Source organism: Pristis pectinata, chromosome 3, assembly GCF_009764475.1.
Source record: "Pristis pectinata isolate sPriPec2 chromosome 3, sPriPec2.1.pri, whole genome shotgun sequence".
NCBI lineage: Eukaryota > Metazoa > Chordata > Chondrichthyes > Rhinopristiformes > Pristidae > Pristis > Pristis pectinata.
The window spans coordinates 75,933,899-75,951,612 of NC_067407.1; the positions used below are offsets into that span (position 1 = coordinate 75,933,899).

General features: G+C 43.2%; 1 protein-coding gene across 2 annotated transcripts in view; it reads left to right on the top strand.

Annotated features, from left to right (window-relative positions):
- Window positions 1-16: 16 nt before the first annotated feature.
- Window positions 17-17,714, top strand: part of snx5 (sorting nexin 5) — a 33,616-nt gene continuing 15,918 nt past the window's right edge. The window contains exons 1-6 of one of the 2 annotated variants that reach the window (XM_052011444.1): window positions 17-89; window positions 174-222; window positions 4,598-4,696; window positions 10,881-10,991; window positions 15,288-15,409; window positions 15,848-15,971. In XM_052011444.1, the coding sequence (XP_051867404.1) occupies window positions 184-222; window positions 4,598-4,696; window positions 10,881-10,991; window positions 15,288-15,409; window positions 15,848-15,971 (495 nt within the window). In that variant the 5' untranslated portion in view covers window positions 17-89; window positions 174-183. Of the gene's footprint in view, window positions 90-173; window positions 223-248; window positions 373-4,597; window positions 4,697-10,880; window positions 10,992-15,287; window positions 15,410-15,847; window positions 15,972-17,714 lie in introns of those variants that run through there. The other variant, XM_052011443.1, reaches the window with a different exon arrangement.

Below are 17,714 nucleotides of genomic sequence, written 5' to 3' on the forward strand. Positions count from 1 at the left end.
GAAACGCCCAGTCGCTGCATCAATGAGAAAGTGGTAAAGGCAGGACCTTGTCCAGAGTTGTGCGGAGTGCGGAGTGGAGCGGAGTTTTGGTTGGTGGGGTTAAGTTAACTTGGTTTCACGCCTACTAGGGCTAGTGGATTGTATGCGTTAACGTTGATATTTTTGTTTTGCAGGGAGCGAGCGATGTCTGACAGTTCTGCTGACCTGGGGGAGTGCAACAAGGTATGAGAGGTGTGGTTTGTAGACTGGTCGCTTCCTGTTTGTTCATAAACAACGTCCTCAGAGCTTCTGCTTCAAGTTATGGGATGGAGTGGGTACAATTTAATCAACCACGTTTCAATCCAAATGAGATGGAATTGCACGTTTGAGCATGTATGTGGGGTATTTTTTAATGAAGAGTGGTATGTCGTTACACTTTTTGTGGTTCTTTATAACGAAAGAAAAGTAGGAATCCTTGCAGCAGATGTAGTGAGTTGGATTAAAGCCCCCCCTCACGTCCTGCTGACGTTAGAAAACTTTATTACTGGTTTTAGCAACTTTTGTTTTAAGTTCTATTGACTATTTAAATCATGGAATCAAAGGATAAATTACATATTAGAAGGCAGTCTAGCTGTTGTGACGTCTTGGTAGAATTAGGCAGTTAGTGCCACTCCCCTTCCCCAGCCATGTTACAATTTTAATTTCAAGTACTGTATTTAATATTTGCTGTTATGAATCTGTTTCTACTTGTATTTAAATGCTGCATCGGCATAAAGTATGAGTGAAAGTAGTGAAGAGGGCCTAAGGTGGCTTAAAAAATATAAGATGCTTTAAGTGAGTGGGCAAAGATCTAGCCAATGAAGTACAACTTGGAGAAAATTTGAAATTCCCCTACTTTGGGGAAAAATAGAATGTCTAAATGTGGGAGATAGTGGAACTCTGACATGCACAGTGATCTGGGTGACCTAGTTCATATTGGCAAAAGGTTAATGAGCAGATAAATTGGTTCATTATCATCACGTGTACTGGGGTACAGTGAAGAATTTTGTTTTGCACAGCAATACAGATCATTTCATCACATCAGTACATTGAGTAGTAGAAGAGAAAGCAATAACAGAATGCTTTATGAAGAGATGAGATTCTGCAGATGCTGGAACCTGGAGCAACACACAAAATGCTGGAGGAACTCAACAGGTCAGGCTGCCTGACCTGAGTTCCTCCAACAGAGTGCAGTATAAAGAGTTACAGATACAGAAAGTGCAGGCAGACAAAAAGGTGCAAGGTCATAACGAGGTAAATTGTGAGGTCAAGAGTCCATCTTATCATACAAGGGAGCCATTCAATAGTCTTAAGGCAGCGGGATAGAGGCTGTCCTTGAGCCTGGTGATACGTGCTTTCAGGCTTTTGCATCTTCTGCCTGATGGGAGAGGACAGAAGAATGTCAGGTTTGGGTGGAGTCTTTGATTATGTTGGCTGCGTTACCGAGGCAGTGAAGTGTAGAGGGAGTCCAAGGAGGAGAGGCTGGTTTGCGTGATGTGCTAAGCTACAAAAGTAATTACAAAAGCAAATGTGCTACAAAAAGTAATTGGGGAAAGCCAACGGAATAGTATTGATTCAAGGGGCATTGAATACAGAACTAGGGAGGATGTGCTTCAGTTGTACAAGGCATTGCTGAGGCCACACTTTAAAGTACTGTGTACATCATTAAAGAGGGATGAGGAACAGAAATATTTGAGGTCTGATCCCAGGTTTGTGCTGACCTCAGCCAGGTGGTTGACAGCAGTGCTAAGTCTGGCTGGATGAGGTAAATGGGCCATGGTTCCTGCTGCTGGTTTACTGTTGAGCAACTGCCTGCTGGAGCAGGAAGGCAGGATGGGGTTCATTCAAGAGGCCAAACCTCACTGATCACAGGTGAACCATCCCCATCCAGAACACTAGAACAGCATGGGTGATTTCTTTTAATGAGAAGGTAAAGGAGCACATGAGGGAGAGGGATAACAGGATATTCCGATGGGGTTAGAAGAACAGCACTGGGAGAAGGTTGGGATGAACCATAAACACTAATGTGAGCCTGTCATGACTTGCAGCCTGTTTCAATGCTGCAAATACAAAACTCTTTGGAGGCACACTTTTTATGAGCTGTTCTTCCTCCATTCTTTCTCTTCACCTTGATCTCCACCATCCTCCTTGGTTATGAAGGAATTGTAACAGCTCCACAGTATTTTAGCTAAATGTCGTCTTGGCTGGGCTGTAGGCCAAATCAGTGAGCTGGGTTTGGCACCAGCAAAATCTGGGTTGCCTCTTAAGAGTCTAGAGGAGTGTTGCAAATGGGAGATGCCTTTATTTTTAAACAAGATGTTAAACTCAAACTCCTGTGTAGTCGATGCAGAAATAAAACTATGATTCTAATTGCAGATGTTCTCTTGATGATCTGCTTGGCACTCATTCTTAACCTGCAGCACAGGTGGTTTGGTTACTTGACTAGTTAACTTGCTGTTTGTGAGATCCTACTTTGTGCAAAAGATTTGTTGTTTGTCTTTGGACCAATTTCACTTGGAATTCAAAGTCAATTTTCTTGTAAAACACTTCAAAACATTCTGGGGAGGTGGTAAGCAAGGGTTCATTCTTTTTGCAAGTTTGACCAGGGGATCCCACAACAGTCCTAATCCTTGGCTAGAATTAGAGATTGGCTTAAACATGTTGTAGAGGGGCAACACACAAAAATCTGGAGGAACTCAGCAAGTCAGGCAGAATTTATGGAGGGAAATGGACAGTCGAGACCTTTCATCTGGACTGAGTCTGTCTCCCATGTTAATAAGTGGTTTGGAATATTCACCAATTTTATTTTGTATCCCTTTTTTTTTTGAAGAGAAGCAGGGAAATTAACAACAAAATACAACAAACAAAATCAATATTTAACCTGTTTTCAGTGACTTTTTTAAAGGGTATTTGATCATTATCCCATTGCTTAATGTGAAGGCAAATTGGCTACTGTGTTTCCTATATTAGAGGTGGCAACAATTCAAAAGTATTTAATTAGCTCTGAAGTACTTTGGGACATCTTAAAGGACTGAAAGGCACTACATAATACAACAATTTCCATGTAACCATTAGTCATTTGGCATCAAGGCTGCCAGATGTAGTGAAATAGAAAATGCAGGAAATGTTAAGGTCAGGCAGCATCTGTGGAAAGAGAAACAGAATTATTGTTTTGGGTCAAAGACCGTCTATTCTGATATCCAGCATCTGCAGTTGTCTGATTGCCAATTATAATGTGTTAATGAATTTGATGTAGCTCTGATAGAAACAGCTGTGGCATGATACAAGTTGTATGTATGGAAAAACTGATGCATGTTTTTTAAATATTTCTTGCCCTAATTGGGTGTTTGGATTTTTTGAATGGTTGGTGAATGGAATCCTTAATGTATAACATTTCAGCAGTTGAAATCAGCAAGTATAGATTTTTGTACTGTGGGGATTGTAATAATTCCCACTTACCCTTAACAGTGCTGAGCTGAGTTCTGGCTCCGTGGAGTCCAATTAGATGCTGCATTCACATTGGAACTGCATCATTAGTATGAGCAACTTCACCACGTACCAAAGCTGTAAAACATGCTACAACCTAACGCAAGAGAGAATTGAATTGAGATCCTTTCAGAGGAGGGATGGTTGGTGGTTTGTTCAAGAAAGCTTAAGTTGCATCTGAAGGGTTTTGTGCTTCTCTGAGGAGTTCTAAATGATCTGCAAAGTGAAGCAGCAAAAGCAGTGGGAGCAGCACAGCAAGTGATGCTCCCTTGTGGGAGTGCTTTGTGCAGCTTCACTCGCTGGTACAGGGACTGTAAACAAATGCTGAATGACTAAACCTCTTGCATGTGGGATGTTTTTGTCCCTCTCCTCTGCCCTGTCCCCTCAGCACCCAGTGCTTTATACCAACAAAATTATTTTTGAAGTGTTATCCCTGTTGTGGGAAATATGGTGACCAGATTGTGTGGGAAGATCCCACTAAATAGTGTGATAACAACCAGATAACCTGTTTGCTCATGCTAATTGGAAGCTGACACTGGAAGAGCTGATGTGATGGGATCTTCTGCATCTGCCTTGGATTAAGGCTTTGCTTCTGAGAGAGCACTGCACTGTCAGTACCACCTAAATTATCTGCTGTAAACCAGTTTTACTATTATGCTGTTTCATGGCTAAATGGAATCACTTTTTTTTCCTGATTATTTGTTAATACCCTTTCCAATTTTAAGAGCAAAATCATTTTTAAAAGAAACCCTAATGTCCCGTTGTTTGCTTTTTTTTAAATCCACCATTCTTGCAAGGTTGTTGTATTGGTGATCATACAGTGAGCAAATGAGTTAATGTGAGTGCATGTAGGGTAATCAGGTGGTGCAATAAAAACATTGGATTCACTGCAAATGTGTATTGAGTAATATTACAGTCACATAGAATGGAAACAGACCCTTCGGCCCACTGAGTCCATGCCAAACACCAACCCCCCTGCCATTTATACTAGTCCTAAATCTTCGGAAGTTAAATTAGAATTAAAATCTACTTGTTCATTCTGCTAGTAATCTGTATTGCACTGAAAGTAATTATCAACTTTTTAAAATTTCAGCTGGCTTCAGTATCCATGGAGGGAGAGCCCCTGCTGCTGGTTGATATTCCTGATGCGCTCAGCGAGAGGGAGAAAGTTAAATTCACTGTACACACCAAGGTAGGTGATCTCAGTAGCACCAAGTATAACATGGAGCTTGGCCCTTGCTGATGGGAGCCATCATAATGATGGTAAATACGAGCAAAGCTGGCAGACTTATGTCTAGAACTTCCTAAAATGAGTTTAAGTGGGGAAATCAGTTTGCAGTTGAAATGATGCAAATGTTATCTATTTTATTATGTTGGGAAGGGGAAGGAAAATAGCTCTTTAAGACTTCTATCACCATCAGATAATGACTATCTAACAGAACAGTATCTATTACAAAATGTGTTTAATGGATATTTCTAATCTGTTGTAGTTTTATTGCTGTGCTCGTAACTCTGCTCTAAACTTCAAAAGATGAAGCAACTGAGTCATTAGCTTGACCTGGGAGTTGGAATGTCACTTCCCCAGTGAGCCATTTGAGGAAGTGAGCAGACTGGTGTTGAAATCATGAGTCTGGAAGCCAGTCTTGATCACTACCCTATCCTCAGTGTACAATTTTATCTGGCACCCTAACTCCTTAGTCTTTTCTGTATTGTAAACTGCAGCCATCTAAGTAATAGACCATTAATTACAATTGTCACACTAGTTTTAAAGTACACCTCACTTTCTCCATAAATTATTCCAGCACTTCTTCCATGAACACACGAGGGTTGTGAACAATTTTAATTCTTGCTTTTGTCCATTGTTATGACTGTTCTATCTGCTTGCATGCTCTTGACTCTAGTTCTGTTCTGTGATGTTTTCTTTGTCCTGTTTATATCTCGTTAATTGGCAACTTTACTACTAAATCATTTCAAACAATGTTTAATTTCTTCCTTGAATCTTGCTCTCTGAAGTATTTTGTGTGTTGACTTAGTTTACCCACATCCAGAGTTCCTTATTGCCATATTAACCATCAGAATATCTTGATTCGGTGCACAGGAAATGACCCTTGTAGGGCTGAGCTTGGTGTTACAATCTCCTGATCTTGAAGGGGGAAGGTCAAAGACTGCTGCAATTGCTAATTTCTAGACTTCCTTCCATTTTTTTTAAGCCCTTGTCTCAAATCTTAAAGTGCAGATGTTTACCAGATCCTGCCTTGAAGACTAGTGCTCTCAACAGTCCTGATAAATGCAACTGATGGAGTACGGTTGGTTAGTGGCAACATGCCAAGGGATGATCTGGGCTGTGAATGACTGAAAAGGAGCAGTGCTTTTGCAAAGCCCCCTTGTGGGTATTTTCTTCGATAGTATGGGGAAGATACTGAGAATTAACTTTAAGTAACTGTTTACAAACTTAATAAATCTGATTCCTCAACATTTTTTTTACTCCTGACCCCCTGCATTTGCTACAAGACGCTCACTACATTGCAGAAGTGAATGACAAGGAGATCTGTTAGATAATGGCAATTAAAATTGTAGCAAGAATGGAAGACCAGGTATCATAGTTGCCTAGTTCTTGAGTTGTCTTGCAGGATGAACTTTGCAATGAGATGTTGAAAGTGAAGGAGGGGAAATGATCATGGTCTTGGGTCTGTGAGGCCAATATTGTGCTGAAAGAGGATTGTGCATCACAGTGACCTTCTCCCTCATGAGTATCTTGTTCAAGTGTCCATGTAGCCCAGAGATCATTGCCAAACCTGGGAGATTTGTGCATGTGGAAAGCTAACATAACATGAAATGGAGCAATGATTTGTAAGTACTAGATGCCAGGTGTTGGAACTGATGGGGAAACCAAAAGTCCAAGAATACAGGCATGAAGGTCAACAATGACAATGGGCTTGGTCTAAGCCACACTGGCAGTTGTGCCTTAGACATTTTTAGCTAAACATCCCTAACTCCAAGGTGTATGCAAACTGTTAGTGCTATTCCCATTGTCAATGCTGTTCACCCATAACACAGGCAGTCTGCATTTCAAAGTACATGCCTTACTGCGTCATCCTTCAAGCATTCTACCACCTAATAATTCGGCATGTTCTAACCAGTCAGTGCCTGCAGAATGAGCTGTGTCCATTTAACATTGAGCACTGAAAATTCTGCTCCTAAAATGTATTCAGCACTGCTCTTCACCCAGAGGCTGCAAGGGTCTGGAACTTGCTGCTTGAAAGGGCAGTAAGTGAAGAAACCTTCTCCCCAACCCCTGAATAGTATTTAAATCTACAGTGCAATGTTAATACTGAGTTACCACTCCCCATGTTATAAGTGAAATTAAAACTTACTGAATTTTGGAACTATTTTCTTTATACATAGTACATCACATGCACAGTTTAAACAGATTCCCCCAAAGCTCAACCCCCATTCTCTCCACTCAAGCTGCATTCCTGTATCCCACTTGTAAAACAAATCCCCAGAGTTGGTTTGCCAATCCTTTTCCAGAATCTATTGCTCAGTTACTGACTTTATCTGAGGGACTTTCACAAACAAAGGTTTGTTACATTCTGCTGACAATATTACTAAATCCTTGTGACCCAGGAATAAAAACCCACAGCCATCATGGGAAACATGGTAACACCCACAGCACTGCTTGCACTGCATTTGGATGCGTACATGTAGAGCTGTGACCTGGGCTGGAAGGAGGGTTTAGGCAGTAAGCTTTCTTGATCAGAATGGACACAATAGGCTGACTGGTTTCCTTCCATTACTGGTGAGACACCCTGGCCACTCCCGCTGCAGTTGCTGTGCCAACATCGGAAGATCTCTGCGTAAAGCCAGGTCCCTTCAGGAGAATTCCCAGCAGTTGGTGTTGTGTGACTAATGCATGTCAGAAGTGCCTTCACAGAGCTCTGGAACTTCATTCCAATGATTCCACAGACATGCGAGGAGGTGTGGAAGGATGTATAAAATTGCAAGGATAGTTGTTTGCCTCCTGTTAACCCTGTTGGCTCTGTAAAAGACCAGTGCAGTTGTTCTCCAGTCATTTCTCCACACCTCCCTGCACATTCCTCTGATTTTCATTTTGGAAGTTGCAATTGAATCCCCATTCCACTGCTATCTAAACTAAACAGGATCAGTGCTTTGAATGAAAATCTGCTACTTGGGTTATGGATTTGTTGGTGGGGGAGGTTACAGAGTCAGTTACACAGTATAGAACCAGGCCCTTCGGCCCACAGAGTCCATGCCGATCATTAAGCACCCACTTATACCAATCCTACATCTGTCTTGTTTTATTCTCCCTACATTCCCATCAACTTCCCATAGATGTGGATCATCTGCTGGGTGTGAGCAGGGGCAAGGTTTTTTTTTCAAGCACCTCTTTCCTTTACAACAGGATACATTGGTTGTGTGAGAGCACTTTTCCAGAGGGTGGTGCAGCATTTGGTGCTGCTGCCTCCCAGATCCAGAGACCCGGCTTCGATCCTGACCTCAGATGCTGTCAGGATGGTGTTTGCATGTTTTCCCTGTGACCCCAGGGGTTGGTGGCAGAAAGAATGAGGGAGGACATGTGAGAGTAAGTTGAGGAGTACAGGGAAATGGGAACCAGAATCAATGAAGTGCTGGAGTCGTACAGCCCAGAAGCAGGCCCTCTGGCCCACTAATTCCATGTCAATCATCAAACATTCATTTTTGCTAATCCCAGTTTATTCTCCCCAACTTTCCCATCAACTTCCCCCAGGTTCTACCACTCACCCATATACTCACAGTGCACCACTCTGAGCTGGCAGGGACCTGATGAGTCGAATGGTGACCTGTTGTTAAAAGGATAAAGTAACATCTAAGTATTTTTATGATTGTGACCCAGACTGCTTGATATTTTCCCACAGCTCAGTAGACCCTAACTAGTTCATGCCCTAATTGGTGATGTTCCCAGGGACCCAAACAATGTGTGTGCGAAGGGAAGATAGTTTGCTCTCTGGCCTGGGAGTTTGTTGCAATATATTTGACTGCGTAAGGAAATGGAATTACGGCAGGCAGTTCATGGTTTGAAAAAAGTGAATGAAGATGAGCTCTTTACTAACACAAAGTTATAATGGGAAAGAGAAATCCCATAACTTCACTGCTTGGAGATGAGCTTGAATGAGTTGTGATTTAACTGTAGAAGTGGTAGATATGTTGCTGTTCATTGGGTTTCATTGCCAATAAATAACCTGCTAGTGCAAGTTATAGCCTTTTTGTGGTATCTGAGGCTTGGTTTGAGGGCACTGTTCAGAATCCATGAATGTTACGCAGGATGTGTGGTGCAGGTGTGAATGTTGATCCCTGGGTTCAATTGAAATGGTTTGTTTGCAGAAACATCTTGGAGCTTTAGTCCTCAAGTTGCAAAAGAATTAATGATGGGAAATTATTGCATTTACACACCAAACTGTTATTTAATTTGCAATGTTGCAAATCCCCATTACTACTGTTTTCAAATCCCATTGAGAGAATAGCGATGAGGAAGGTAGTGCTGCTGTCTCACCAGGATTCTGGTTCAATCCTGACCTCTGGTGCTGTCTGTGTGGACTTTGTAAGTTCTCCTTGTGACCATGTGGGTTTCCCCTGGGTGCTCCTGTAACCCCTCGTGTCCCCATAGACATGCTAGTAGGTTAATTGACAGCTGTAAGTTACTCCTAGGTAGTTGAGTGATAGGAGAGGTCATTGAAGACTGACTAACTTCTACAGATGTACAGTAGAAAGCATTTTGACTGGTTGCATCACAGCCTGGTACGGAAACTCCAGTGGACAGGAATGCAAGACTCGGCCAGTTCCATCATGGGTACAGCTCTCCCCACCATTGAGGACATCTACGAGTGGTGATGTCTCGGGAAGGCAACATCCATCATTAGGGCCCCCCACCATCTGGGCTATGCCCTCTTCTTGTGCTACTGTTAGGCAGGAGGTTTGGGAGCCTGAAGACCCACTTCAAGGTTCAACAACAGCTTCTCCCCCATTGCCATCAGGTTCTTGAACCAACCTGGGAAACCCTAACACTATCCCGGATTGTATTTTTCTCCTCTCAATCTTGAACTACGGTTATGTTTATTTTGCACATGTGTAAGTTTTGTGTAATTTATGTTAATTTAAATTTATGTCAACATGTGTTTGTCCTTGTCTTGGAATGTACTGTGCTGCTGCAGCAAATATATGACAACTATAAATGCAAAATCAGCATGGAGTTAATGGCCATGTGAGAGAAAGAAAGAGAGAGAGAGGTTATGGGGAAATGGGATTGATGGGAGTGCCCTGAAAGCTAACATAGACTCTTGGTGTTTTTGGGGGGGGGGGGGGGGTGGTGATTTGCAAATGGCTTCCTTCTACGCACTAAGAGAATATAAGATTCATTAACAAGCTCCAGGCACAGTCTCTGAGGAGAGAAACTCCTAAGGAAGTGTTTTTGTGAGCTTGGGTCTAAAATCTAGGTACTTTGGATTGTGAGGAAGTTAATTCATTCTGACCTGGTCATTTTGTCTGTCTTCATCCCTTCTGGTGAACTGTTTTACAGCTGCTTTGATGTGGGTCAGAAGGTAAAAACCATTGAAAATGGGAATCTTGAGCAATGATTGGATCTTGGTTTTCCAGTCCCTGAGTATCAGTACCTGTGGAGTACTCTGTGCAGAAGTTTAAAGCTCTTGGCTGGTTTGCCCCTTGCTGTCAAAACATGGCATATTGTATCCTTGTCACCTCAATCCATTAAAAAAATAGGTTTACCTTTTGCATAACATCCCCTTTTGATAAAAGTTGTGTGTTAAATGTGGTATAGAGTTTGCCAGTAGGAACAGTGATGGCCAGGATAGTACAGCCTCCACTGATATCCACCCATGGTACAGTAAAACCCTGATAATCTGCCATCTGACCATTAGGAAGTCCGGATGGTTCTGCATCTGACTCGCCAGATGTTTGCTGGATTCTCCATTCACTCATTTAAGCCAGATTCCTGTGTTCCCTTTAAAATGATCTGGTTCTTTTGTCAGCACTCCCTTTAGACATGAATTTTTTTAAATTTGAATTAAGTGTGGAATACTAATAACATCAGATAATCCAGAAAATTTGTCCAGCTCTGCCTAGTCCTGAGCATGCCGGATTAATAGTTCTATTGTACTTTCCCTTTACTGCTCTGATCCCCTGTCCCATGGTCAGAGGGAGACTTATCCACCAAACCAAGTGGCTTGGCATGGAGCTCCTCAACAGCTGGGAGCCATTCCTCATTGCAGAGGCTGAGGATGCCTCAGGACTGAGGGTGTGTAGGATCTGGGGGTAAATGTGTCACAGAGGGAGGTGCTGATGCTTGTCTTCTCCTTGTTCAGACCACCTTGCCATCCTTCAAGAAATCTGACTTCTCGGTGATCCGTCAGCATGAGGACTTTGTCTGGCTTCACGACGCCCTGCTTGAGAATGAGGAATATGCCGGGATTATTGTGAGTAGGGAAGTGGCTAGAATGCATGGCTGCTGTGAGTGAATGGTATATTCCATTTTCAAGACAGAATATGCACTAGAATCATGCATTTGGCAGTTGAAACACAATTCATTACAGTTGGTGGATAGGTGTGCAATGTTATAGGGGAGGGATATTAGAACAGTACAGCACAGGAACAGGCCCTTCATCCCACGATGTTGTGCCAAACTAATTAAACTAGTAATTAAACATGTAACTAAATTAATCCCTTCTGCATCCACAATGTGCACAGTCCTCCATTCTCTGCATGTTCACGTACCTATCTAAGAGCCTCTTAAACGTCTGTATTGTTTTTCCCTCCTCTGCCACCCCTTGCAGTGCGTTCCAGCCACACACCACCCTGTGTATATAATTTTTAAAGAAAAAACTTGCCCTACACATCCCCTTTGAACTTCCCCCTCTCACCTTAAATGCGTGCCCTCTAGTATTAGACATTTTCCCCTTTTTAGGGGTGGGGAGAGAAGATGCCAGCTGTCTACCTATGCCTCTCATAATTTTATAAGCTTCTGTCAGGTCTCCCCTCAGCCTCCAACACTCCAGAGAAAACAACCCAAGTTTGTCCAACCTCTCCTTGTAGCACATGCCCTCTAGTCCAGGCAGCATCCTGGTAAACCTTTTCTGCACCCTTTATTTTATTGTCCTTTCTTTCAACATTGCTGCAATGAATTGGGAAAGGAAGTGATGTTCCTGGTGCCCAGAGCATGAGAGAAACCCACTTAGTGTTTTGGGTACCACACATGGGCAAGGATGTATTAGCTTTGGAGTGGGTATGTTGCAGAGACTAAAATGATGCCAAGTTGGGGTTTATTTATATTGTGTTCTACGAACTTGACCTGTGTTCAAGAGTTTAGTGGGTTGAGTATTATTCTGATTGAGAAGTTGAAAATGAAGATCCAAAAAAAAACTGTAGATGCTGGAAATCTAAACGGGGTTTAGATGTTTCAATAGGGATCAGGACGGAGGTAAAAGAGGTGGGTGGAGTGGCATTGCTAATCTGGGAGAGTATCACAGCTGCAGAAAGGGAGGATGTTGTGGAGGGATTGTCTATCGAGTCAGTGTGGGTGGAAGTCAGAAGCAGGAAGGGAGCAATCACTTGATGATTGCAAGAGTAATCTATAGGCCCACCAACAGCTACTGGGACATTGAGGAGCAGATCAGGAGGCAGCTTTTGGAAAGGTGCAAAAATAACAGGGTTGTTGTCATGGGAGACTTCAACTTCCCTAATACTGATTGACACCACCTTTGTGCGAAAGGTTTAGATGGGGCAGAATTTGTTAGGTGTATCCAGGAAAAATTCCTGACACAATATGTGGATAGGCTGACTAGAAGAGAGGCCATACTGGATCAAATACTAGGCAATGAACCTGGTCAGGTGACAGACCTCTCGGTGGGTGAACATTTCAGAGGTGATGACCACAACTCCCTGACCTTTAGCATAGCCATGGACAAGGATTGGCACAGATGATATGAGAGTTTTTAATTGGGGGAGGGCTAATTATGATGGTATTAGGCAGAAACATGCAAGTGTAAATTGGGAACATTTTCTGGAGGAAATGCACAGCAGAAATGTGGAGGCTATTTAGGGAACATTTGCATGGGGTTCTGGGTAGTTGTCCCACTGAAACAAGGGAAAGATGGTGGGGTGAAGGAACCATGGTTGACAAGGGGTGAAACATTTCTTCAAGACTAAGAAGGAAGCATACTTAAGGCTTGCGAAGCAAAAATCAGGTAGGGCTCTTGAATTTATAAGGTAGCTAGGAAGGAGCTTAAGGGACTTGGGAGAGCCAGAAGGGGACATGAGAAGGCCTTGGTGAGTAGAATTAAGGAAAACCCCAAGGCATTCTACACATACGTGATGAACAGGAGGACGACTGGAGTGAGAGTAGGACCGCTCAGGGATAAAGGGGGAAACATGTGCCTGGAGGTAGAGGAGGTCCTTAAAGAATACTTTGCTTCAGTGTTCACTAGGGAGAGGGACTTTGAATGTGAGGTCAGTGTAGAACAGGCTAATGTGCTGGAGTATCTTGAGGTTAAGCAAGAGATAGTGTTGGAGCTTCTGAAAAACATTAGGATAGATAAATCCCTAGGGCTGGATGGGATATACCCCAGGTTATTACAGGAAGCAAGGGAAGAGATTGCTGGGGCATTGATGATGATCTTTGCATCCTTCCTGGCCACAGGAGTGGTACCAGAGGATTGGAGGATGGGAAATGTTGTTCCCTTGTTTAAGAAAGGTAATGGGGATAATCCTGGGAATTATAGACTAGTAAGTCTCATGTCAGTGGTGGGCAAGCTATTGGAGAGGATTCATTGGGACAGGATTTACAAGCATTTGGAGAAGCATAGTCTTATTAGGGATAGTCAGCATGGCTTTGTGAAGGGCAGGTCATGCCTCATCAGCCTAATTGTTTTTCAAGGAGGTGACAAAATAAATTGATGAAGGTAGTGTGGTGTATATGGACTTTAGTAAGGCATTTGACAAGGTTCCCTGTGGTAGACTGATCCAGAAAGTCATGGGATCCATGAAGACTTGGCTGCATGGATTCGGAATTGGCTTGCTGGCAGAGGGTGGTAGTAGATGGAGAGTATTCTTCCTGGAGGTCGGTGACTAGTGGTGTTCTACAGGGATCTGTTCTGGGACCCCTGCTTTTTGGTTTTCATAAATGACTTGGATGAGGAAGTGGAGGGATGGGTTGGTAAGTTTGCAGATGACAAAGGTTGGAGGTGTTGTGGACAGTGTAGAAGGTTGCTGCAGGTTACAATGTGATATAGGCAGGATGCAGAGTTGGGTGGAGAAGTGGCAGATGAAGTTCAATCCAGAAAAGTGTGAAGTGATACACTTTGGAAGAGCTAACTTGAAGGTGGAGTACAAGGTTAATGGCAGGATTCTTAGTGTGGAGGAACAGCGGGATCTTGGGGTCCAAGTTCATAGATCCCTCAAAGTTGCCGTGCAGGTTGATAGGGTGGTTCAGAAGGTGTATGATGTGCTGGCCTTCATTAGTTGGGGGAATTGAGATCAAGAGCTGTGAGGTAATGTTGCAGCTCTACAAAACTCTGGTTGGACCACACTCGGAGTATTGTTCAGTTCTGGTCACCTCATTATGGGAAGGATGTAGAAGCTTTAGAGAGTGCAGAGGAGATTTACCATGATGCTGCCTGGATTGAAGAATGTGTCTTATGAGGAAAGGTTGAGTGAGCTAGGACTTCTCTCTTTGGAGCAACGCAAGATGAGAGGTGACTTGAGGTGTATAAGATTGAGGGGCATAGAGTGGACAGCTAGCACCTTTTCCCCAGGGCAGCAATGGCCAATACCAGAGGATGTTAGTTTAAGGTCAGAGGAAGAAAGTTTCAGGGAGATGTCAGAATTGGGTTTTTTGTACAGAGTGGTGGGTGCCTGGAACGCATTGCTGGGGGTGGTGGTAGAGGCTGATACAATAGGGACATATAAAGGACTCAGTTGGGTACATGGATGTAAGAAAAATGGAGGGTTATGGGCTGTGTAGGAGGGAAGGGTTAGATTGATCATGCAGCAGGTGTTTATATAGGTTAGCACAACATCGTGGGCCAAAGGGCCCGTACTGTTCTGTGTTCCAAAACAAAAACAGAAAATTCTGGAAATACTCAGCAAGTCAGGTGGTATCTTTGGAGTTAATGTTCCGGGTTGAACACTCAGAACTTTGATCTGTCTTCAGCGTGGAAGGTTTTCGAGTTTAAATGGCAAAAGAGTTTGATGGACTAGGTAGGGAAAATGTTGGTGAGAGCTTGGGTATCTAAGGAGTGAAATTGAAACCATTTCTTCATTTGTAATAAGGGAAATACAAAATCCCCTCTCCGAAGTGCTGGTGGTCAACTTCAGCTTTAAAGATTGGACAAGACTTGCGTTGGGTGAGGGAATCGAAGGCAGGAAGGGAGAGTCAAAGGGCAGATCAGGTTCTGACTGGATATTGGATGGTCCACATGGAGCTGAGATACTTTTTTTTTCTCTTTTCCCCCCCTCCCCCAAATTCCATTCTGAATTGGACACAAGTGGTCTTGGATTTGAGGGGCAAATTTTAGGTGAGAGTTGAAGACGTGAATTGGTTTAAGGGGATGCGGACAAGGGAGGGAGTTGTTCTTGGGTAAGTGCGTGCAGGGTGAAGGGGGTAATGTGAAGTGTGCTTGGCGTTGGGTTGATTGGGTTTGGAGCGTGAAGGAGACCTGTGCTGAGACCACAGTTCTGTTGAAGTTGACTCTGTCCTGTCTGCTGACACCATGTAGATTCCTCCAGCACCTGCTAAGCCTGACTTCGATGTTGCAAGAGAAAAGATGCAAAAGCTGGGAGAAGGTGAAGGATCCATGACAAAGGAGGAGTTCAGTAAAATGAAGCAAGAACTCGAGGCGTAAGCTGATCAGAAATTGCACCCATTTGATTTCTTGTGGTGTCAGACACAGCTGCTGGGAGGTGGAGGGGTAAGACTAATGCCCAGAGTGAGGGGGATGGAGGTATTAGACTAAGACCCAGAGAGAGAGGATCAGGATTGCATGGGTTGAATGAATTTATTGAAATCTAACTGCTGTTTAAATTGGTTTAGACCGCCAACAACTTCTGACCAAGATGCCAGTCTGTTTTAAAGTAGAATATCTCCCTAGAATGGGAGTGGTTTTGTGAATTTAATATGTTGCTATTTTTTTAATGAATGCTTGCTTGATTTCCTAACTTGCCTTTTGTTATGGTGTTTACTGCTTCCTCCCCCCAATGCCCAATGGCTGATGCCATAATTTGTAGTTTTAATATAATGTCTCCTGTGATGTTCATCCTTTCCTCATTGTTTGATCAGGGAGTATCTGGCTATCTTTAAGAAGACTGTGTCCAACCATGAAGTGTTCCTCCAGCGACTCTCGAACCACCCTGTGTTGACCAACGACCATAACTTCCATGTTTTTCTGGAATATGATCAGGATGTAAGGCACTTTTCTTTCTTCAAAGCTAATTGGGATCCTTCATTTCAGACTTCAGGAGTTGATATGAGTACTTGCTCTTCAGTTGTCTTATGGTTTGCCTCTCCTTACCATTAAGTGAGGTTCAAATTTCAATAACCAGTGCAAGTAGTTCTGATATAGTTATGTTACTAAGAAACAGTGTTATAGCAGAATGGGTTGTAGTTGCCTTCAAAGCAGATCTAAGTGGGTTTTCCCATTCATGCTATAACCAATGTGGTCTGTGTAATGCAAATAGTGTACTCTAATCCTTCAATCGCATTATAGCCAATTTCTGTTATGGAAATGCATATAACTACCTGTATTGTGTGCTAGATCACAGATGCGAGGTCTATCATTGCCTCTCTGTCAGAGGCATGTGTTAAATACCTCATTCCATTTTGCTAGATCAGGAGAGATGGAGGGAATGTGTATTAAAACTTGAAAGCAGTTTAACGATGCAGCAGAATCTTGTATGGCTGGTCCAGTTGGGGAATAGGTGGACCAAGGAGGGTCCCACCTACCTGTCTCCCAACTCCATCCCTCCCCACCTGGCTCCATCTGCCTGTCATCCTTCACCCCCTCCTTGGTTAACCTATCATGTACAACCGCTGCCCCTGCCCCTTCCTCTTCCCTCTAGCTGCTTGTTTTTTGCTGCATTAATGAACATTGGCTTCAGAATTTAGGATGAGGTGTGAACTTTGCCCTCTGGTTCACTGCTCCAGTGTGACGACCAGTACACTGCCATTTGTCAACACTGGGGTCTTGGAGGAATAGAAATAATTTAAGAATGATGAATTAAAATGGTTGAAAGTCAGGGAAGTACAGGGTAGTAACTTAGAGTTTCAAGAAAGGGTTTGCAAATAGATTTTGACAGATTTGCAGAACCAAGGCTGTAGGATTGAAGGAACATTGGGTGCATTGATTCAGAGTTGGCAGAGGGAGAGAAAGTGGGTGTGGGAGGGAATTCTATGGTGGGGTCATCCAGGGGTCAGTATTATGACCACTGCCCTCTGTAAATTTTATAACTGATCAGCACTTGGGGCACAAGGCATCATTTCAGAGTTTGCTACATTACCAGACCTGGTATTAGACCATAAGACATATGAGCAGAATTAGGCCATTCAGCCCATCGAGTCTGCTCCGCCATTTGATCATGGCTGATTTATTTTCCCCCTCAACTCCATTCTCTTGCCTTCTCCCCATAACCTTTGACATCCTTGCTAATCAAGAACCTATCAACCTCTGCTTTAAATACACCCAATGAGTTGGCCTCCACAGCCATCTGGCAAAAGGAATTCCTCCTCATCTGTTCTAAAGGGACGTATTTCTCTTCTGAGGCTGTAGGCCCCTGGTCCTAGACTCTCCCACTGCTGGAAATGTCCTCTCCACATCCACTCTATCTGGGCCTTTCGATATTTAGTAGGTTTCAATGGGATCCCTCCTCATCCTTTAAACTCCAGCAAGTACAGGCTCAGAGCCATCAAATGCTCCTTGTACACTAACCCTTTCATACCCAGGATCATTCTCGTAAACCTCCTCTGGATCCTCTCCAATGCCAGCACATCCATCCTTAGATGTGCGCCCTAAAACTGCTCCAAATACTTCCAAATGTTGTCTGACCAATACCTTATAAAGCCTCAGCATTACGTCATTGCTTTTGTCTTCTAAGCATTCATTTCAAGAGGACAACATTGCATTTGCCTTCCTTACTACCGACTCAACCTG